This window comes from Anomaloglossus baeobatrachus, chromosome 5 (assembly GCF_048569485.1).
Source record: "Anomaloglossus baeobatrachus isolate aAnoBae1 chromosome 5, aAnoBae1.hap1, whole genome shotgun sequence".
Taxonomy (NCBI): Eukaryota; Metazoa; Chordata; class Amphibia; order Anura; family Aromobatidae; genus Anomaloglossus; species Anomaloglossus baeobatrachus.
The window spans coordinates 206,847,377-206,872,166 of NC_134357.1; the positions used below are offsets into that span (position 1 = coordinate 206,847,377).

General features: G+C 43.0%; 1 protein-coding gene across 3 annotated transcripts in view; it reads right to left on the bottom strand.

The window, feature by feature from the left end:
* CHUK (component of inhibitor of nuclear factor kappa B kinase complex) overlaps positions 1 to 24,790 on the bottom strand; it is a 496,520-nt gene that overhangs the window by 149,754 nt on the left and 321,976 nt on the right. For all 3 annotated transcript variants that reach the window (XM_075349105.1, XM_075349104.1, XM_075349106.1), the window contains 2 exons: positions 7,715 to 7,850; positions 7,434 to 7,628 (listed from right to left, as the gene is read on the bottom strand). In XM_075349105.1, coding sequence (XP_075205220.1) covers positions 7,434 to 7,628; positions 7,715 to 7,850 — 331 coding nt within the window. The remainder of the gene's footprint in view (positions 1 to 7,433; positions 7,629 to 7,714; positions 7,851 to 24,790) is intronic.

Consider the following 24,790-nt stretch of genomic DNA (forward strand, 5'->3'; position numbering starts at 1 on the left):
TTTTCTCAAATTAAACTCCAGGCACAAAATTGCAAAGAACAACAAACCCCAGCAGCCACCATCACCTCTACAGAGACCTCCAGAGACAGAACTGCAGCCCCCAACACTTCACACCCTTCACCGGAGACCCTCAGAGACTGTATCTCAACTAGAAAGAGACTTTGTACAATTTAAAGATGAACTTCAAAGAAACCTTGGTGACAGAAATGCAAATGACCAAGTAATGAATGAGATAAGCAAACTGAGATGTGAATACAGGTTGACCCTGCAGGAAATAAGAAGCAAAATGTGTGAACTGCAGCAAGAAAATGCCCGACTGAGACAGGAGATAACAGAGCTGAAGACTCATGGATGCCTGAAACAGGAGGATGCCATAGAAACACAGAGGAGTGAAGACAACATGGCCTCCACTGGCCAGGAGGGAGCTATGGTAACTAACACCAGTACAGACACCATGGCCTCCACTGGCCAGGGGGGAGCTATGGTAACTAACACCAGTACAGACACCATTGCCTCCACTGGCCAGGAGGGAGCTATGGTAACTAACACCAGTACAGACACCATGGCCTCCACTGGCCAGGACACTGAGATACCAAATAACTCCAACAATATGAATGCTCCTGAAAATAACATAAGTGAACCACAAACCAGAGATATAGAAAAGAGAAGACAACCAGCCACCAGCAAAATCTCCAGCACAGACCAACAGCTTCACCCACGTACCCCACCCGTGACCTCACAACGTTTTGATACCATCCTAATAATGGACTCAAATGGGAAATACCTGAAAACATGGCGACTATTTCCAGGAAAAAGGGTCAAAAAAATCCACTGTGCAACAATTGAGCAGGTGACAGCAGTCATCAATAACCCACGGTTCACAAGCCCAAATCATATTTTTATACACACAGGAACAAACAATCTGCCAGCCCAACACCAGCAGATCGCAGGACAACTGACCCAACTAGCAAAGACGGCAAAACTAAAATTCCCAGACAGCAAAATAATTCTATCATCTCTGCTCCCAAGAAATGATGTATCCAGCCAAACTACCCAGAGCATCAACACGGACCTGACCACAAGAATCAAGGCTGTGCCCGATGTGATCCTGGCACAACACCCCTCCATAAAACACCAACACCTCTATGACGACAAGCACCTAAACAAACAAGGGGTCAGCCTACTGGCGAAAGAGCTGAAGGACATTATACTAAACAGAGACCCCATGCCTGGACTCAACAACAACCAAAATCCCATGGAAAGACCCCCAACAATAAAAAGACCGGAAACCCCAATTTCATCACAGGAGGCCAGAAACAAAGCCCTTCACCCAACATCGGGCCATCAGAGGAGGAGACCACCATGGAGGGGACCATCAGCCCCACACAGAGACATGCAGGGCAGAGATATGGAAGAGATTAGAACCCTGCTCAGCACATTGTGCAGGAAACTAACACACCTATAAACCAGTCGTAAATCCAGAGTGTCTTACACAGCCGCACTCATTACAAGGTATATACACATGAGGTATATAGAAAGAAAAAAAAAAAAAAAAAATGACCTCATTCACAATCAGCAGCTGGAACATCCAAGGCCTGAGCACCTCGGCCTTTGGATGTAAATCAAATGACCCCGACTTTATTCAAAGACTGAAGAATATAGACATTCAGATCCTCCTCGAAACATGGACCAGAGCTGAAAACGAATCTCTGGTGCCAATCGGATACAGGGAAATCTCTGTCCCTGCCCTTAAAAATAAAAACACCAAACAGGGCCGCTGCTCAGGAGGAATATTGATCTGGTATAAAGAAGAGCTCCACCAGTACATCAAACCAGTGAAGAGAGGAGGCAGCCACATATGGATCAGAATCAGCAGCTCCATCCTCACCTCTCAGTCCGATGTCTACCTCTGCACCACCTATATACCACCGCCAGAGTCCCCCTACTTCAATCCAGACAGCTTTGAGATCTTACAAGAAGAAGCCACCCATTATCAGGTCCTTGGCAAAGTTCTCATCTTTGGAGACCTCAATGCAAGAACAGGGAGAGAAAGACTTTCTGACCACAGATGGAAACATCTACATATTTGGGGCAGAGAACGACAGTCACGACTCAGAACACTCAGAGAGAAACAGCTATGACAGTACAGTCAACAAAAGTGGCAAAAAGCTCCTGAACTTATGTAAAAGTTTAGGTCTTCATATTCTTAATGGACGTACAAAGGGAGACTCACTGGGAAGATATACACTAAACTCCCATGTAGGAAGGAGTGTAGTAGACTACGCCATTACAGATATGGACCCGGCAAATATTAGCGCCTTCATAGTCACCCCACAAACGCACCTCTCAGACCACAGCCAACTTCTCCTGTACATAAAATCTACAGAGAAACCATCCACACAAAAGCCACAGCAGAGCAGCCTCTACAACCGACCTCCATCCTATAAATGGTCCAAGACGTCAGAAATAAAATATAAAGAGGCTCCCAACAGACCGGAATTACAGAAGATGCTCCACAACTTCTACAACTACAAGTATAAGTCAAACCCAGAAGGAGTGAATCAAGCTGCAAAAGACCTCAACAAAATATTCCACACCATGGCCAAATTGTCCGACCTCAAACAAGTCAACTATAAGAGGCCAAAAGAAAAGCAGATCAATGGTTGGTTTGACAAAGAGTGTAAAGCCGTTCGAAAGACCCTGAGAACAGCCTCAAATAATAAACACAGAGACCCCAACAACCCAGACCTGAGGGAAGCCTATGACACCATACAAAAGCAGTACAAAACCATCCTCAGGAGGAAGAAGCAGAGCTACATCTCTACCAAACTTAGCCAACTCCAAGACGCCCTCCAAGACAACTCCTTCTGGGAAATATGGAGCCACATGGACACAAAGAGCAAGAAAAAGAATGACACCCATATCCAAAATGGCAACATCTGGCTCCAGTACTTCAGAGACCTCTACAAAGACATCCCAAAAGAAGGACTAAGCCAAGAGCAGGAAAACATAACATCAAAACTAAAGGCAATGGAAGAGAAAATCAAAAACTTCCAAAACCCACTGGACACACCAATTACATTACAGGAAGTTGCAGAGAAAATCACTTCCATAAAGTGTAAAAAATCTAGTGGTCTGGATGGAATCCCCCCAGAGATGTTGAAGTACAGCCCACCAGAAATTCAAGCTGCAATGGTTAAACTGTTCAACATTGTGCTGAGTGGTGGTTACTTCCCTCGTACCTGGAACCAAGGACTCATTACACCGATCCACAAGAGTGGGGACAGGTATGACCCTGCCAACTACAGAGGCATATGTGTCAGCAGTAACTTGGGAAAACTGTTCAACAGCATCCTAAACAAAAGGATCATCAGTTTCCTTACCGAGCACAATGTCCTGAGCAAAAGCCAAGCAGGGTTCGTGCCAAACCACCGCACCACGGACCACATCTACACCCTGCACAGTCTCATTCAGAGCCACGTCCACAATACAAAGCATGGGAAGATATACGCCTGCTTTGTAGACTTTAAAAAGGCCTTTGACTCAGTGTGGCACCCAAGCTTGTTCTTGAAAATGCTGGAAAGCGGAATAGGAGGAAAGACCTACGATGTCATCAAAAGCTCCTACACTGAGAACCTCTGCAGTGTGAGTGTGAACGGTAGAAGAACGGCCTATTTCCAGCAGAGCCGAGGAGTCAGACAGGGCTGCAGCCTAAGTCCAACGCTCTTCAATATTTACATCAATGAGCTGGCTACTGCTCTAGAATCTTCAACTGCTCCAGGTCTCACACTCCATGACGCCCAGGTGAAATTCTTGCTCTATGCAGATGACCTACTGCTGGTGTCACCAACCGAGAAAGGTCTCCAAGACAACCTACAAATTTTGGAGAAATTCAGCTCCACATGGGCACTACCGATCAATCTAAAGAAAACCAACATCATGGTGTTCCAGAAGAGAAAAAGAAGATTTGACCAGCATCCTTCATTTGTCGTAAACGGCTGCACTCTAACAGGAACAGACAAATACACCTACTTGGGCCTGGAAATTCACCAGTCAGGGAGCTTCAAACAAGCCATAGAGACCCTGAAAAACAAGGCCTGCAAAATCTTTTATGCCATCCGAAGGAAATTGTATCATCTGAAGCCACCAGTGAGGGTCTGGCTAAAAATCTTCGATTCCATCATTGCCCCAATCCTCCTGTACGGCAGCGAAGTCTGGGGCCCTCACACTTACCCAGATTGGTCAAGGTGGGATTCCAGCCCAACAGAAATATTCCACCTGGAATTCTGTAAGCACCTTCTCCAGGTCCATCGAAGCACCTCCAACAGTGCCTGTCGAGCTGAGCTGGGCAGATTCCCTCTACACCTAGCAGCTCTGAAGAGGTCACTATCATTTCAGGCTCACCTACAGAGTAGCAATCCAAGCTCCCATCACCACAAAGCTCTGATATATATACGTGGGCCAGATGAACCAGGACCCCTGGCACAGCTCTCCCAAACCCAACTGGACAAAATAACCAATCACAGCAGCCTGACAAGAACCAGAATCAGGAAAATGGTAGACGAGGGCCAGGAGAGGAGAGGTATATCAGTGACTGGAGGACCGACATCAACACCTCACAGAAACTGACCACGTACCAGAGACTACAGAGAGACTAGGACTGGCCCCATATCTGGAAAAACTCCCGGATCCCAGAGACCGCAGGACCCTGAGCCGATATAGACTCAGTGCCCACAGTCTAGCCATCGAATCCGGTCGACACAAGCAGAGCTACAAGCCCAGGGAGGACAGACTGTGCCAACACTGTGACCTGGAGGCCCTGGAGGATGAAACCCACTTCCTGCTACACTGCACCAAGTACTCAGCAGTGAGGGACACTCACTTCAGGAGACTCTCCCATCTCTTCCCGGATTTCAGCTCCATGAAGGAGGAAGAGAAAATATATATCCTGCTGGGGGAAGAAGAGAGCGCAGTGGAGATAGCAGCGCAGTATGTGAGCGAATGTCATAGACTTCGAGAAAGAGAACTATGATAAGTCATGGACTTCCATAGCCCCCCATCCCAGATGTGCCCCCCCCAATCCCCACCCTGGATATTCCCCAACCACCGTTACTACAGTCCCCACCCTGGATATGCCCCATCATAAGCCATGGACTTCCATAGCCCCCATCCTAGAAGTGCCCCCACAGTCCCCACCCTGGATGTGCCCCATCCATCCTTCCTACAGTCCCCACCCACCATCCCCACAGCCCCAGTCCCTAATGTACACTTGCTTTGGCAAAACTAATTTGTATTTGGTCCTGCCAATAAAGCTTATTTGATTTGATTTGATAGAGGGATAGATAGAGGGATAGATAGAGGGATAGATAAATAGAGGGATAGATAGAGGGATAGATAAATAGATAGATGGATAGATAGATAGATAGATAGATAATAGAGGGATAGATAGATAAATAGAGGGATAGATAGAGGGATAGATAGAGGGATAGATAGAGGGATAGATAGAGGGATAGATAGAGGGATAGATAGAGGGATAGATAGAGGGATAGATAGAGGGATAGATAGAGGGATAGATAGAGGGATAGATAGATAAATAGAGGGATAGATAGAGGGATAGATAGAAAGATGGATAGATAGATGGATAGATAGATGGATTAATAGAGGGATAGATAGATAAATAGAGGGATAGATAGAGGGATAGATAGAGGGATAGATAGAGGGATAGAGGGATAGATAGATACATAGATAGATACATAGATAGATAGAGGGATAGATAGATAATAGATACATAGATAGATAGATAGATAATAGAGGGATAGATATTCCAGCTTTATTTATGATGTTTCCCCCCACACACTGCACTTCTCATGGCCGGTAATGTGTTCACATCACCGGCCGTGAGAAATGTCCTGTAGTTACCCGCAGCCACGCTCAGGAGCCGCATTCAGCACTCGCTCACTGACCCGTGGAGAACTGTCACACGCGGCTGGAAGCGCCGGGGGACATCGCTGTGGATTACGTCGGAGCTGTGTCTGGGAGGGTTTAATACAGTGGAGAAAGAGGGGCTTTTTGTCTTTTATTCAAAATAAAGGATTTTTCGGTGTGTGTTTCTTTACTTTCACTTTCAGATTAGTGACGGCGTGTCTTAAGCTGGTGTCACACATAACGACAACGACGTCGCTGCAACGTCACCATATTCTGTGACGTAGCAGCGACCAAACATGTTAGAAAAAGCAGCGACGGAGCAGCGATCATAGCGACGTCGACGGTCGTTGTGTGGTTTCAGACGTAGCGTAGCGTCGCTGCTGCGGTGTCAAACACAAGGATTATCAGCTTATCAGCATGGCGCAGCGGGATAGCAGCGATCAAAAAATTACTTCGAGCATTCAGGAGCGAGCAACGATTTCGCAGCAGGGGTCTGATCGTTGTTATGTGTCACACACAGCGACGTCGCTGTTGAGGTCACTGCAACGTCACAGAATATGGTGACGTTGCAGCGACGTCGTTGTCGTCGTCGTTATGTGTGACACCAGCTATAGACGCTGCGATCACTAATCTTGGACTTAGCGGGAGCTATTAGTTGCCGTTAACTCCATATTACCTGGATTGCCCCAGCATCACGGCATCTGGAGGAGCCGGTAACACGCCAGGACTGTCGCATAATGGATGCGACAGTCCCGGGGCAGCTGCGGCTGATATCCTCGGCTCGCTCTCCCCAGCCTGAGAATACCGGGCCGCCGCTGTGTGTTTACCCGGCTGAAAGGTAAAAATACAGCGGAGCCCACGCTTTTTTTTTCTCTTCTCCTTCCTCTTCCTGTCCTAGTGACATCACTTCCCTGCAAAACGCAGTGCAGGGAAGTACACTATGTCTTGAAAACGCGAAATAACGCGGGAATAACGCAGGTATAATGCAGGTATAACGCAGGAATAGCGCACATCACTTCCAACCTGCGTTATACCTGCGCTATTTCATGATTACATTACAGTCAATGGAGTGAAATAACGCAGTTAGCTGCAGAAAAGAAGTGACATGCTCATTCTTTTTCTTAAGAAAATCTACTGAAAGAATTTTCTTAAGAAAAAAACGCAGCGTGCGCACAGCTAATTTTTTTCCCCATAGGTTTTGCTAGGGAATGTCTGCAGAAAGGTTACAAGAATTTCTCAATAAATTTCTGCAGCAAAAACGGACCAAAAACGCAGGTAAAAAACGCAGTGTGTGAACATAGCCTTAGACATATGTAGGTTAAAGAAAAACATAAATATGACACCAATGCCATTAATGACACCATAGCTGAACCCAGAAATAAGGTGACCGACCATTGGATAGGAATTGCAAAGTGATCCATTCAACAAAGCATACCCATTGTGAAGATGATTAGAAAAGTATTAATTTCAACAGTATGAAAGCTGCAAACATGATATTTCCTTCTTACCACGCCATCGATTACACATTGGGATGCAGGCTTCCTCGGATCAAGAGATATTCCCATCTCAAGCAACAGTTCTTGGTTGCATGTTGATATTCCTGTCTCTTTCTCAATACGAGACTGCAGGGAGTGCAGACTTTCATCTGGTGGCAGGAGGAAGGACAAAATCTTTGCAGATGTCATGTTTAGAATGTGGACAATCTGCAATGTAGTAAAATGAATGACCTGGATTATCCAATTCACACTTCTAAGACACAATACGACACTGAAAATAAAACTAGGTGTACCTTCAGATTGAGAATATGGTCCATTAACACAAAGCAGTGTGGACTGCCAGTATGGTTATCCATACCTCCACCTCGCTGCTGAGGGTCCCAGTTTAGAACTAACTGTAACCAAGTTTCCAGTTCATCTACCATGGTGCTATAGAAAAAAAGGGTTAAAAAAAAAATGTTTGTACCTTTTATGTTTTCAAATGTCTTCCATGTTATATTTCTCCCTCTAAGCAAATAAGGGTTTACATACATCTGATCTGTAAATCTGTACCAATTTCATGTGTTCACATTTGTCTGCACATTTTATTCATGGTCTTATTGCTTTACCACAAGGGTTTATTTCATGCAGCAGTGGTAATTTTCACATTTAGAAAGAAAATTATTTACCAAAAATTTATTCCGAAACTAAACTCAAACAATATTTATTTTTTTTTACGTTTACTTCAATCAAAAATTCTGTTCTGATAATTTGACAACTAAAAACAATTCAGATATCAATATATGAATAATAGTAAGCATCTTGCCCTTTGTCAGCTTATCGAACAAATAATGGCACAGAGGATTACATTTAGCATTCGATGATGTAGAATTACACCAATAAAGGCTGAACTTAATGGAAAAGTGTTTCTATTTTTAACTTTTTTTTTTTTAATTTTTTGTTATTTTCAGAAATTAACTCACAAGTGGCAACATATGGCTGCACTTTGTTACAGCTGGACCCCCCCTCAGCCAATAAGTATAAATTTCTTTGTGCACAGGAGTGCCTGGCTTTGCATCAGAGAGAGGATGCTTATCTCACAAGCTCTGCTTTCCTACAACTTTATTTAGCACGATCAGTCATCTGAAGTTTTAAAGAAAAATCGAGACACTATGCGGCACACGTAACACCAACAATTTCTCCACAACCTTATCTACACAGTGTGCAGAATTATTAGGCGTTGTATTTTAGAGGATTTTTTTTTATTATTGATCAACAACTATGTTCTCAATCAACCCAAAAGACTCAAATATCAAAGCTTAATATTTTTGGAAGTTGGAGTGTTTTTTTTTTTTATTTGGCTATCTTAGGAGGATATCTGTTTTTGCAGGTAACTATTACTGTGCAGAATTATTAGGCATCTTTGTAAAAACCAAACCTTTCTTCATGATGACACTCAACAGCCTACCATCCATAGATTCTGTCAGTTGCTTGATCTGTTTACGATCAACATTGCGTGCAACAGCCACCACAGCCTCCCAGACACTGTTCCGAGAGGTGTACTGTTTTCCCTCCCTGTAGATTTCACATTTTATGAGGGACCACAGGTTCTCTATGGGGTTCTGATCAGGTGAACAAGGGGGCCATGTCATTATTTTTTCATCTTTTAGACCTTTACTGACCAGCCACCCTGTGGAGTAGTTGGATGAATGTGATGGAGCATTGTCCTGCATGAAAATCATGTTTTTCTTGAACGATACCGACTTCTTCCTGTACCACTGCTTGAAGAAGTTGTCTTCCAGAAACTGGCAGTGGGTCTGGGAGTTGAGCTTCACTATATCCTCAACTCAAAATGGTCCCACATGTACATCTTTGATGATGGCAGCCCAAACCAGTACCCCACCTCCACCTTCCTGGCGTCTGAGTCAGAGTGGAGCTCTCTGCCCTTTATTGAACCAGCCTCTGGCCCATCCATCTGGCCTATTAAGAGTCACTCTCATTTCATCAGTCCATAAAACCTTTGAAAAATCAGTCTTAAGATATTCCTTGGCCCAGTCTTAACGTTTAATTTTATGTTTCTTGTTCAAAGGTGGTCGTTTTTCAGCTTTCCTTACCTTGGCCATGTCACTGAGTATGGCACACCTTGTGCTTTTTGATACTCCAGTAACGTTGCAGCTTTGAAACATGGCCAAACTGGTGGCAAATGGCATGTTGGCAGCTTCACGCTTGATTTTCCTCAATTCTTGGGCAGTTATTTTGCGCCTTTTTTGCCCAACATGCTTCCTGCGACCCTGTTGGCTATTTGCCATGAAATGCTTGATTGTTAGGTGATCACGCTTCAAAACCTTGTCAATTTCAAGACTGCTGCATCCCTCTGCAAGATATCTCACAATTTTGGACTTTTCAGAGCCCGTCAAATCTCTCTTCTGACCCATTTTGCCAAAGGAAAGGAAGTTTCCTAATAATTACGCCCACCTTATATAGGGTGTTGATGTCATTACACCACACCCCTCTTCATTACAGAGATGCCCATCACCTGATTTACTTCATTGGTATTTGGCTCTCAAGCCTATACAGCTTGGAGTAGGACAACATGTATAAAAAGTATCATGTGATCAAAATACTCATTTGCCTAATAATTGTGCACACAGTGCCCCACAAGACACATTTTCCATTTCTGTTTTAGCTGGAGGAGGTGTAATAGGGAGCAATGGCAAGTGAGGGACATTCAGCAGACACCTGGGAAAGTGAAGTGTGGAACAAAAACAGACACGGTCACACTGTATCCAGGAAACTAGGGACCTATGGACTTTTTTGGTTATTCATTCATTCATAGTTGAAGCAGCCAAAACATTTTCATTTTTATGTATGCTTCACTCTATGAGGTCTTGTGTTTTTTTCACAATGGCAGAACTACTGCTCATCTTGCAAAAACACATCAGTAAGGTCGTGTTCACACGGCATAAATGCTGCATTATTTTACAGAGTAGATTTTTATGTTTAACTATCCAAGCAAAGTGGATGTGATTTTATGAAAACTCCTGCCCTCTGTGCATCTAAAGACGCTACTGAACTATGTAGTTTTGGTGTGTTTTTTTTCTCTATGGGCTTTTATGTTGAGACTGAAAAAAACACAAGTTAAAAACAAAAGTTGCTTTTCTTAAATGCATGATCATAGCTTTTTGCCACGTGGACACGATGAGTATTTGGCAGGGCTGTGGAGTCGGACTCGGTATAAAATGGACTGACTCCGATTCTTAAAATTACAGTTGAAACCAGAAGTTTCTATCCACTATCTAAAAAGACACATCTGCATGTTTTTCTCACTATCTGACATAAAATCAGAATAAACCTTTCCCATTTTAGGTAAATTAGGATTACCAAAAGTATTTATATTTGCCAGAATAATGAGAAAGAGAGAGAGAGAGAGAGAATGTTTTAAGGCATTTTGTATTACTTTCTGAAAAGTCCAAAGTTTACATACCTTTCATTAGTGTTTAGTACCATTGCACTTAAACTGTATGACTTGGGTCAAACATGTGTAATTGTCCATTTCGAAGACCCATTTCTGCCCAAATTTTAAGTTCCTGGCTGATGTCTTGAGATGTTGCTTCAGTATTGCCACGTAATCTTTTTTCCTCATAATGCCATCTATTTTGTGAAGTGCACAAAGTCCCTCCTGCAGCAAAACCACCCCACAACTTGATGCTGCCGCCCCCGTGTTTCACAGTTGGGATAGTGTTTTTAGGCTTCAAAGCTTCACCTTTTTTCCTCCAAACGTAACGATGGTCATTTTGGCCAAACGGTTTAATTTTAGTTTTGTCAGACCACAGGACATGGCTCCAAAACTTAAGGTCTTTGTTCCTGTATGCATCTGCAAACATTAATCTGGATTCTTTTATGCTTCCTTTGGAATAATGGCTTCTTCCTGGCAGAGTGACCTTTCAGCACATGTTGATACAATACTTATTTCACTGTGAATAATGATACAATCTTACCAGCTTCCGCCAGCATCTTCACAAGGTCTTTTGCTTTTGTTCTTAAGTTGATATGCACCATGTCTGATCAAAGCACGTTCATCTCTGGTACACAGAACCCATCTCCTTCCTGAGCGGTATGATGGCTGGACATTCCCATCTTGTTTGTACTTGCGTATAATTGTTTGTACAAATGAACGAGGCACTATCAGGTATCTGTAAATTGCACCCTAGGTTGAACCAGATTAGTGCAATTCACAATTCTCTTCCTGAGATCTTGGCTGATTTCTTTTGACTTCCTCATGATGCTACACAAAGAAGCAGTGTTTTTCAGGTGTGCATTACCATGCATCCACAGGTGTCTCTAATTAACTTGGATACTGGCAATAAACCTATCAGAAGCTTCCAAAGACATGACATCATCATATGGGCTGTCCCATATTGTTTAAAGACATCGTACTTTTAGTGTATGTAAACTTTTGATCTTGCAGAAATAATAAAAATGCCTTAAAATATTCTTAAAAAAAAATTGTTTAAAAGAACTGAGAGTCCTCAATGGTTGATACCTTTTAATGGCTATCTGAAAAGATGGTAATAATAGCAAGCTTTTGAGACTACTCAGGTCTCTTCATCAGGCTCAGTATAACACAAAATCTGAAGAGTCACATATTTATATACACAACAGGACATAGAATGGAGCAGTAAATAAGACAAGTTATGTGAAGCAAAACTATCACAATGGCATGAGGACAAACTGTTGTGGCCATAAATATTGCCGCAGTTCATAGAAAATCAGTGTGAAAGTTTTATTGTCCTCTGATTGGGGTCTGGTCCAGAGCTGGGATGCCCCCAGATGGTCTGAGGAGCACCTTTCTTAATTGATGTAAAAAGACATAAATCCATGTGACACATTCATTCCTGCTCTGAATGTGTCAAAGTTCATCATAAGTTTGTATTCCCAAACCCTTCGGTCTCTCTGGGACTTGAAATTTCCTTTCAATACCAGCAATTTTATGTCCATTATGTTGTGGTCTGGGTTACAAAAATGTTTGGCCACAGGTAGATCTATCCTTTTTTTCTCTAATTGTGTGGCGGTGAGAATTCATCCTTGCCCTGAGCTGTTGTCCTGTCTCCACTACATACAGACCCCCAGTTGGACATTTGGTACATATAATTAAGTACACCACATTGGTTGTGGTGGAGCTGAAGGTACCTGGGATCTTGTTGTCCTGATGTGATCTGGGAATCTTTATCTTGTACATTGTCAATATAAATGGACAGGTCTTACATTTTTTTTTTGGTTGCAGGGAAATGTTGCTGTTGTTGCCTGCGCCCCCTTGTTATCGCACATGCCTCCCCTGTGTAAGATATGGCCCCCATGCTGCTTCTCATCCTAAAATAAAAAAACTTTACTTACCCCCTCCAGTGTTTCTCCCTGGTGTCTCTGCTTCAACTGTGATCAGGCACGCAGCGATGATCTCACTCTGCTGTGCCGATCACATGACCGGCACTGAGAACCAGGAAGTGGAGGAACAGAAGCACGGAGGGAGACAGGAGGGAGATCAGCGCTGGAGGAGGTAAGGAAGGAGTGTTTTATTTTACTATGGGCAGCAGCATGGGGGCGATATCTAACACAGGGGAACGTGTGCAATCCATAGGGGGCCATAGGCAACGTATGCAATCCATAGGGGGCCATAAGCAGCACAGGGGAACTTCTGCAATCCATAGAGGGCCATAGGCAGCACAGGGGAACGTCTGCAATCCATAGGGGGCAATAGGCAGCACAGGGGAACGTATGCAATCCATAGGGGGCCATAGGCAGCACAGGGGAATGTGCGCAATCCATAGGGGGCCATAGGCAGCACAGGGGAACGTGTGCAATCCATAGGGGGCCATAGGCAGCACAGCGGAACGTGTGCCAGCACAAGGGGGCTATATTCAATATAAGGGGGCATTATCCAAATTAAGGGGGCTAATTTTAGGATGGGGGCTATGAGGGACATATACCCTATATGATTTGTTAGATGGACACTGGCATTATAAGATGGACCCCATTTAACATTAAAAAAAAATCTCTCTTTTCCTTCACCAAATTGGGGGGTGCGTCTTATAATCAGGTGCGTCTTATAAAGCGAAAAATACGGTGCTTTTGGATTAGATGATCTTGTTGAAGCTGCTTCAAAACAGTTTCATATTCATCACATGCACTGTGTTGTGCACACACTGCAGCTGGCAATCAGAGAGAGTCTGCAAGAGGGACCCTGATTTCACACATCCGGCTTTTCGCCGGTTTGGCGGATGCGGCGCACTCCAGTACAGCGTATACAGTACAGTGGCAGCGCAACAAATGCCGGTCACATGCTGTCATGTGACCCGGAAGTTGTGGCGCTGCCACTGTACTGTATCGTACTCTATTGGCGTGCGCTGCATCCGCAATTGTTGATCAAGCCACTTGGTGAGGCAGCACTTATTTAATGACTTATTTAATTAGCGATTGCTTGAACTAAAATAATTTCTTATAGATATGGTGAACCCTCAAGTAACCTTAAATGAAGGTCAATGGACACAGGTGGCTGAATTGAAGGAATTGCTTAAAATCACCCATTTACCATGACTAAAAAATTACAAGCTGAGGATTTAACTCCTGGCATTTTCATAAGGGAGTGGAAGAACTTGCTATTTTGCCTGTCCCAAAGAGGTGGTTTAATCCCAGATAGCATTTCTGCTTCTATGAAATGGAGAGAGACACAGCTATTGGAAAATAAAATTCTTCTGGCAGCTGTTTATGTGGACCCAAGTCATCGTATACTGCTTGATGAACAGCTTACTAAAGGAAAAGAAGCTTTGAGTGAGGTATAAGTTAGGATGAGTGGCCTACAGGACTGCCAGGCGGAAGAGGACTTGGTGCCTGACAGTGCTACTGCTGCCATATCTTCATCCTCATTAGATGAGGAATTTAACTTTGAAAAGTATTTGGATGACATGGAGCAGGCAAAGCGTTGCCGCAGGGAAAAAGATTTCACTCTGTCTCTGTCGCAAGCAGACTGACCAGATTTCTTTTTTAATTCAGATTTTTTTTTATTAAACAACTAAGAATCAATACAGAGAATATATATTGCATCTTATATAACTAAATATATATTGCATCTTATATAACTAGTAAAAGCGTATATTGAAAAAACATATGTTATCTATAAATCAGGTTCTTCCTCTGTATATAAAAATTAAAAAAAAGGATTCTTAGATCACAGTTATATAAATTGAGCCTACAAACAACATGGCTCCACAGATAAACAAAAGTTAAATTATGCAATAATACCTCAGTCTAAAAAACACTAGTTTTAACTTTTACTCCCCAAACGTTCCATTCACTGCAAGCACAACAGTAACTGGTCCAACATTGCATCCTGCACTAGTGCCCCAGAGGGGAGACCAGGCGTCTCCATCCATGGCTCCAAGATTTTGTAAAACTTTCTCAGTGTTTTTCTTTTGAAATAAACTCCCCTTTCCAATCTAATGACGTTATTTAATTTGTTTTTAAGCTCTGATAATGTTGGTGGCAGAGGATCTAACCAATGGTGTGCCAGTATTTTCCTTGCTTGATACAGGATACGTGCTATTCCCAGGGCTGTTGGAGAGTCCGGGTCTACTCCTCCCACCCACAGACTCAACAAACATAAACGAGGTGACGGCTGTATTGTGACATGATATATTTGGTTTGAGTCCCTCCCAGGGTTTGTTTCCAGAAATCATCAATGTGTCCACACTCCCACATAACATGCATCAAATGGGCATCATCCTGTCCACACCTAACACATTGTGCATTTGGTCTAAGTCCCATCCTGAATAGTAGGCTGGGAGTTTTATATACCCTGTGGATGAGATATATTTGAGAAAGCCTTTGGCACTCAGAGACCGCCAGTTTAGGGACCTGTTCCAGAATGTCGGACCACTGGTCTTCCGTCAGGGGACCAACGTCCCGTTCCCATTTACTTTTAACAGTCAGTGGGTATGTCTCCAGATGGGCAGGTAGTAATCTTTTGTATAGTTCAGAAATAAGACCTTTAGAGGACTCAGATGTAAGTAGCATATGTAATGTTTGATTATGTGTCACTGTCACCGGATTTGTCCCTCCCGGTCTGTACAGTGCGTGCCTCAGCTGTAAGTATTGATAACAGAAGACATGCAGGAGGTGAAACTCCGTTAGACTGACCAGATTTCAGCAAAATATTTCTCAAAGAAATAGAAAAATTCAACCATTCATCAAAACTGACTGTGCATGAATTGTTACAGATGTTGCCCATGTGGTTACGGCTTTGCCTCCAACCCAAGTTACTGTAGAGAGGTTGATCTCTAGCCTTAAAATTATTAGGTCAGATTTGAGGTCATCTGCAAAGGAGGATCAGATGGAAGCAATTCTATTTCTTAGAACAAATTCATAAACTGCACAAATGTTATTTAGTATGTTTTTGCTGAAAACTGTTTTTTGACACTTACATAGTGTATTACATTAAACCAAAGAGCAGAGAGGGAGAGGGAAAATACCCCATAATCAATATTCAAGGAACCACTTTAGACTGAATCAGGTGCAAAAATTCATAGAAAATCTTTATTCAATCCAGAAAAGATCCAGATAAAAGACACCAAGACAGTGATCCAGGAATTTATAAGCAAACAGTTGTAAAACCAGGCAAAGAGTAAAAACCCAGAACACATATGGGGGCAATCAGTCCAGAGGAGTCACCATGAGAAAGGGCAGTGTAATAAAATCACACATGTGGGGACAAGCTCCCAGTGTAAAACACATGTGGATAAAAAATACATAAGGTAATTTACTTACTCATGGTGGAGCCTCAATAGACCGTGCGCCTCCACACACCGACGCGTTTCGTATCTTCTTCAGGGCAGTGCGGTATGATGTGTAACGAGAGGGGGCCTTTTATATGTGACTTAATTAAGACAAACATGCCCGCGTCCATTACGGTCGCGTGCAGAGGCGGGATTTCGTCCGGGGCATGAGTCATCAGGCAATCCCCGGAAATGACGTAGGTAACAGTGTCGTCACACTGGATACGCCCATTCCGGTTTGGAGGCCGTCATTATCACACGCACCGGAGGAAGCCGCACTGCGCACGCGCACCACGGACGCGGCCATCTTGGTCCAGGGCACCTCGAAGGGAAAATGTATAATCGTGCGCAGTGACGAAGTCACGTCCGGAGCATAAGTCATCAGAGGATTCCCGGAAGTAACGCGGGCAACAGCAGTAACAACATACTGAGCCCGCCCAAAATACCTCCGGAAATCATCAGCATATCAGGCTCGGGAAGAGACCGTGCTGCGCATGCGCATAACTGTTGCGGCCATCTTGCTCCAGGGCACAAGAAAGGGCAAATACATATCACGGTATGTGACAGGGAAATAATACATCATCGCCAGCAAAAAAATGATACATGGATGCTGGGCACCATATGTTATTTTTACAGAGAGTATATATAAACACAAACTTCAATAAGGTTCATCATACTCCACGACAACAACACAGGTATAGATATATAAGAAAAAGTAGAAGATGATGCTTATCCAAAAAAGCAGTAAACAGATGTCATAAAATGCTGTCCTGGGCTTAGAAGATGTAGTCCGCCCATGAAGGTCACATATCCGTGTACGGCACCAAAAGGATAGAACATACAAAGGCAGACCCTCATTCAAGGATGGGTAGTAATACTAGTAACAAAGAAAAATAAAAAAGAAAAAAATTAATAAAATTAAAAACACACATCATAAAAGAAACAGAGAGGGACTAGCAAAATCATGAACATTTTGGCAAGGAATTAAAGGAACGGAGCAAAAGAGAGTTTTTCATTGAGTCCAGAAGGTGTCATTGTCCCCAATGTGACAATCCAGCGACACTCAAGTTTGGCTAGGGCCTTCTTATGATTACCCCCCCTAATACCCAATTTTAATTTATCAATCCCTCTGACCTTCAGGGACGAGGGGTTGCAGGCATGATGTAACTTAAAATGTCGGGGGATGGTTTTCAAGGACTCAAGATCAGACACCTCCTCCGCAGCAATGCTGTCCCTTACATGCTCACGCACCCGGATGCGGAACTGCCTGGATGTTAAACCCACATAGGTCAATCCACATCCGCAACCGGCCGCGTAGATCACGTATTCTGTGCTGCAGCTAATGAAGTGCCTGATATCAAAAGTCCTATTCCCATCCACCGATGAAAAGGTCTTTGCCCTAACAATATTCCGGCATGACAAACATGTTCCACACGGGAAGCAACCCCAACGCGGAGGTCCCGTATTAAAGGGAAAGGGATTTTTGGGAGCATAATGGCTCTGCACCAAATGATCTTTTAGGTTACGGTTCTTACGAGCTGTCAATGCTGGATACCTGGGGAGCGCTAATCTCAATGCTGGCTCCGTCATCAAAATAGGCCAGTGTTTGCGCAAAATTCCCCTGATATCTTCCCATTGGTTGTTATATGTTGATATAAAACGTATCGTAGAATCGTAACCTTTTTTGTTTCCCTTATGTACAAGGAGTTGGTCTCTAGGAGTGTTTTTAGCCCTACCATATCCTCGTTTAATGTCTCTAAGACTGTAGCCTCTATCCCTAAACCGAGTTCTGAGATCAATTGCTTGCTGCTCGAAAGATTGTTCCGTAGAGCAAACTCTACGAGCACGCAAGAACTGCCCCGTTGGAATTGCTCTAATGGTGGAAGGCAGATGTGCTGATGAGGCATGAAGGAGACTATTGACAGAGGTATCTTTTCTGAAGATTGTCGTTTGGATAGTCCGATCAGGCAAAGTCATAACCTTAATATCCAAGAAATCAACCTCTATTGGGTCCCATTTATAGGTGAGTCTGATATTTAAATCATTGCAATTGAGAGATGAGATGAAGTCCCGGAGTTCAAGGTCGGTTCCCCTCCAGAAAATAAGGATGTCATCAATATATCTAAGCCAGCACTGCACTGGGGAAGCGGCGCAGGCCCCGTCACCGAGAACCTCCCTCTCCCAAAAACCGAGAAAGAGGTTAGCGTATGACGGGGCGCACGCCGCGCCCATTGCAGTGCCGCGTTTCTGGAGGAAAAACCGATCCTTGAACAGGAAAAAGTTGTGAGTAAGTATATATTCCAGCAGCTCCAGGACCAGATTTTGTATCTCAACATCCCAATTGCTCATCCTAAGAAAACACCTCGCGGCGGCCAATCCATCGCAGTGAGCAATACATGAGTACAAGGACTCCACGTCAACAGTCACCAGCAACACACCACTCTCAAGTGAGATACCGTCAATCCTTCTCAGGACGTCCGAAGTGTCCCTGACAAAGGAGGGCAACGTTTCAACCAAGGGATGCAAATAAAAATCAATAAACTTACAAACGTTATCACACAGCCCTCCAATGCCAGAAACAATCGGACGCCCTGGAGGACAGATAGAATTTTTATGTATCTTCGGTAATAAATAGAAAGTGGGTGTTACCGGAAACTTGACGCGGAGACCATCATGTACCTTTTTAGTAATGATACCACGTGAAAAAGCCGTCCCAAGAATGTCATCTAATTCTGACTCAAACCCTTTTATGGGATTACCAGATAGGGGAATATAGGTCTCCCGGTCTCGTAACTGCCTGAAAGCCTCACGTTCATAAAGGTCCGTGGGCCAAATTACCACGTTTCCCCCCTTGTCCGCAGGCTTTATCACCACACCTTCCAAAGATTTTAATTCATCAATAGCTTTTTTCTGTTTTATGGTAAGGTTGTGACCACCAATTGGTTTTTTGAGGTTCCGAAGATCCTCTAGAACCAATTTGGTGAAGATATCTACCTGCGGACAAAGGGAGGAAGGCGGAAATGCAGTAGAACGAGGAAAAATAGAGGCTGGGAATTTACCTGAAGGGCCACCAGTAGACTCATCTTCAAGCTCCTTCAAAATTTTCAGCACTTCAAGATCTTCCGGTGTCATTCCCTGGGTATCTATATTGTCTTTTGAGTGAAGTTTGCACAGGATCAACTTTCTTGCAAAGAGCTGCAGGTCTTTAGTCACTGTAAAATAATCCAAATTAGCATCAGGGGTAAAGGAAAGACCCAGACTCAGGACATCAACCTGAGTCTTAGTTAGACTGTGTTTAGACAGGTTGATTACCTCCATAAGTTGTTTCGTTTTTTTGTCCTTAGACTGTGGAGGAGTCAATTTTCTTTTTATCTGGGGATTTTTTTCCCCCTGATGTTTGGATCTTGTCTGTATTCCCAGTCTCTCCGCAAATTGCTCACTAAGGCCACTACCTGTTGGTATCTCATCTTCAATGGAGGACAAAGATGAAAAAGAACCAGAGCGTGAACCCAAATTTCTATTCTTTCTTTTCGGAGTTCTCCTCCATCGATAGACGGTTCCATTCTTGTAGTCTGAGAGATCTCTTTGATATTTTTTAGTTTTGGTACTTATTATCTCCTTTTCCCATTTAGAAAAATCCCTCTCGAGTTCCACATTGAGAGCTGCCAACTTATCTTTAGATTTAATTTTATTAATTTTTTTCTTTTTTATTTTTCTTTGTTACTAGTATTACTACCCATCCTTGAATGAGGGTCTGCCTTTGTATGTTCTATCCTTTTGGTGCCGTACACGGATATGTGACCTTCATGGGCGGACTACATCTTCTAAGCCCAGGACAGCATTTTATGACATCTGTTTACTGCTTTTTTGGATAAGCATCATCTTCTACTTTTTCTTATATATCTATACCTGTGTTGTTGTCGTGGAGTATGATGAACCTTATTGAAGTTTGTGTTTATATATACTCTCTGTAAAAATAACATATGGTGCCCAGCATCCATGTATCATTTTTTTGCTGGCGATGATGTATTATTTCCCTGTCACATACCGTGATATGTATTTGCCCTTTCTTGTGCCCTGGAGCAAGATGGCCGCAACAGTTATGCGCATGCGCAGCACGGTCTCTTCCCGAGCCTGATATGCTGATGATTTCCGGAGGTATTTTGGGCGGGCTCAGTATGTTGTTACTGCTGTTGCCCGCGTTACTTCCGGGAATCCTCTGATGACTTATGCTCCGGACGTGACTTCGTCACTGCGCACGATTATACATTTTCCCTTCGAGGTGCCCTGGACCAAGATGGCCGCGTCCGTGGTGCGCGTGCGCAGTGCGGCTTCCTCCGGTGCGTGTGATAATGACGGCCTCCAAACCGGAATGGGCGTATCCAGTGTGACGACACTGTTACCTACGTCATTTCCGGGGATTGCCTGATGACTCATGCCCCGGACGAAATCCCGCCTCTGCACGCGACCGTAATGGACGCGGGCATGTTTGTCTTAATTAAGTCACATATAAAAGGCCCCCTCTCGTTACACATCATACCGCACTGCCCTGAAGAAGATACGAAACGCGTCGGTGTGTGGAGGCGCACGGTCTATTGAGGCTCCACCATGAGTAAGTAAATTACCTTATGTATTTTTTATCCACATGTGTTTTACACTGGGAGCTTGTCCCCACATGTGTGATTTTATTACACTGCCCTTTCTCATGGTGACTCCTCTGGACTGATTGCCCCCATATGTGTTCTGGGTTTTTACTCTTTGCCTGGTTTTACAACTGTTTGCTTATAAATTCCTGGATCAGTCTTGGTGTCTTTTATCTGGATCTTTTCTGGATTGAATAAAGATTTTCTATGAATTTTTGCACCTGATTCAGTCTAAAGTGGTTCCTTGAATATTGATTATGGGGTATTTTCCCTCTCCCTCTCTGCTCTTTGGTTTGATATAGTCTTATGAGGGTCCCCCAAACCATATAATGTGGAATTGGTCTACATGTGTCCTATCTTGTCTTATAGTGTATTACGTTGTGTTATATATAACAAAAGGAATGAAGGTTTTACCCAGCTCACCTGCTTGATAGGAGACCGAAACCTGTGGACCGTGCAAGGAAAAAGTCGGCAATTCTTTGGTAATGATGAAGGAAGATATTCCAGCAACTTGAGTCCAAACAGGAAATTCTTTAAAACGTTGATTCTTTATTATTTACATATTAAAAAGTCCATGTTGGGGTGAAACAAACCCAAGACAGAGAGGACGCGTTTCAAACACTTGGTTCTTAGTCAATCTCTAAAGCATGTGTTCACAGGACTTGTTTAAAAAGGAGGGAGTAAAGACCCAAACATGTGTTTAATCAAATGGAAAGAGCTTTTCACTAAAGCATTAACCCTGTGAGGGGAACATTTTTTATGCAGATTTTTACACACGGTAACATAGGAGTGAATGTCAAAAAAAAAATAACAGCATTAGTAAGCAAACAGTATTTCATTTCTTTTGTTCAAACCTGTGGGAGTTCTGGTACCCATTAGAAAAATACACTTAATTTCCCTCTGAAAAAGAATATCCTTTAAATTTCCTCCTCTCTTAAGGCTGCTTTACACCAGGCAATCTATCGTGCGATAGATCGTCGGGGTCACGGTTTTTGTGACGCACATCCGGCATCGCTGGCGATGCCGGCCTGTGTGACACCTCCTAGCGACGCAGTATCGCTCACAAATCATGAGTCGGGTACTGCTCGTTAGGTTCCATAAAATCGTTTAATTTAGTTGACCATCGTTTCCGTGGTAGCACACGCCGCTCCGTGTGACACCACGGGAACGATGAGCAGCTCACCTGCCTCCCGCGGCCGCCGCCGTCTCTATGTGGAAGGAAGGAGGTGGGCGGGATGTTTACGTCCCGCTCATCTCCGCCCCTCCGCTTCTATTGGCCGGCGGCCGTGTGACGTCGCTGTGACGCCGAACGTCACTCCCACTCCAGGAAGTGGACGTTCGCCGCCCACAGCAAGGTCGCACGAGAGGTAAGTATGTGTGACGGGGGTTACTAACTTTGTGCGACACGGGCAGCGATTTGCCCGTGACGCAAAAAGGACGGGGGCGGGTACGATCGATTGTGAAATCGCACAATCGGTCGTACCGTGTAAAGCAGGCTTTAGGCTTTGTGCGCACTAGAGCTTTTTACCCGCGGATTTGCCGCGGAAATTTCTTGAGAAATGTCTGGAATCTTTGTGCAGACATTTCCCAGCAAATTCTATGGTAAAAAAAAAAAGCTGTGCGCACTGGTGCAGATTTTTCTCAAGAAATTTCCTTGAGAAGAATTTCTCGAGAAACTTTCTTGAGAAAATGAACATGTCCATTATTTCCGCAGGTACCCTGCGGATTTCGGCAGTACAGCCTGCAAAAATCCGCAGGGAACCACCCGCGGGCAAATCGCGGCAATTCCGCGGCTAATCCGCGGCAAATCCGCGTCAAATCCGCATGCGGATTTGATGCGGATTTTTTCAGGAGGTCTGGAAATCTTTCACTCCCAGAAGTTTCTCAATTTTCTTGAGAAAATTCACATTTCTAGTGCGCACATAGCCTTAGGAAGTTTTACTTTCTCAATAGCACAAACTTTCATGCCATCAAAACTACCGGCATGTATATCACGAAAGTGCTGGGAGGCACTAGACAACTTCCTAGATGTAACATTATTCACATCATAGATGTGTTCGGATATTCTTTTTCTTAGGGAGCATGAAGTGCTGCCAATATACTGCAGTTGACACATCGTGCAAGAAATCAAATAAACCACATGGTCTGAACCACAGTTAATCATAGAAGTAATTTGGTACGTTTTTTTATCGGCATATGAACAACATTTTTTTACATCCAACGTATAGCAGGAAAATCCACTCCTTTTCAAAAAAAACGAAGAAAACAAGGAGGGGTGGTCGTAAGCACAGAAAACAGCATATATCAACACGGACACTATACCAGAGGGAAAAAGAAGTAGATGTTAATGAGAATTTTTCTGTTATAAATATATCGGCTTGCGTCTTGGATGATGATGAGATCAGCATTTTAAAAAAAGGTCTTAATTTTGTTCCAACTAAAAAATTTGATCTTTTTGGAACAATATTGGACGTTAATAAATTTATTCGTAAATTAACGATAAAAAAAACCACTTTTTTCATGTTGAAAATGTACTTAAAAAAATCTAACATGCAACCGGAAAGTTTATTTTCTCCTGTTTCCTTCAAAGAACAAATGACATTACAGAATTTACGCGAGCTTTCAGCTGATAGTGGCAATTGTACTAATATTGATTTTGTAATTCCTGACATGGTTGTTCCCAATCCAAGTTTTTACCCTATTCCATCAAGGTGTGAGAAAATGGGAGATTTCAACTATGTTTTGGAAAAGGAACTTACTAACCTTTCTCATCAACAGAGACCCACTGTCCAGAATTTATCTAAAAAAGAGAAACATGCTGTTCTCTCCTTGCGCAATAATCCTAATATCATCATAAAGAATGCTGATAAGGGGGGAGCTGATAATGCTGTTTGTTTGTTTTTTTTGTTTTTTTTTTGACATTCACTCCTATGTTACCGTGTGTGAATACCTGCATAAAAAATGTTCCCCTCACAGGGTTAATGTTTTAGTGAAAAGCTCTTTCCATTTGATTAAACACATGTTTGGGTCTTTACTCCCTCCTTTTTAAACAAGTCCTGTGAACACATGCTTTAGAGATTGACTAAGAACCAAGTGTTTGAAACGCGTCCTCTCTGTCTTGGGTTTGTTCCAACCCAACATGGACTTTTTAATATGTAAATAATAAAGAATCAACATTTTAAAGAATTTCCTGTTTGGACTCAAGTTGCTGGAATATCTTCCTTCATCATTACCATGTTATATATAACACTATGTAATACACTATGTAAGTGGCAAAAAACCGTTTTCAACAAAAACATCCTAACCAATAACATTTAGTATATTGCTTATATCTAAGTGAAAAATGTATTATAAAAATTGTAAATATGTAATACAATATGTATATATATATATATATATATATATATACACACACACACACACAAGATATTTATGCAGTCTACTGCATATTACATAGTGTATTACATATTTACAATTTATTACAGTTTTTTGTGTTCTAAAGTTGTATTCCAATAAATATATTTTATGTTGTATCTAAATATCTTCATTATTGTATCATAAAAATGATTAAAATGTCTGATGTTCACATTGTACTACAATAAATTTTTCACTTAACTATAAGCAATATATGTGGGAGTCGGAGTCGGTGCAAGGGAAATTGAGGAGTCTGAGTCGAAGGTTTGGCTTACCGACTCCATAGCCCTGGCAACGACGTCACTAACGAGGCCGCATGTGCGTCACGAATTCCGTGACCCCCAAAGACATCTCGTTAGCGATCTTGTTGCGTGTAAAGCAGCCTTAAGACTATGTGCGCATGTTGCATTTTTTGTGACCACAAAGATGCAGCGTTTTTACCACGTTTTGGTGCGTTTTTGGCTGCGTTTTGCTGCATTTTTGTTCCTGCATTTTGCTGCGTTTTTCC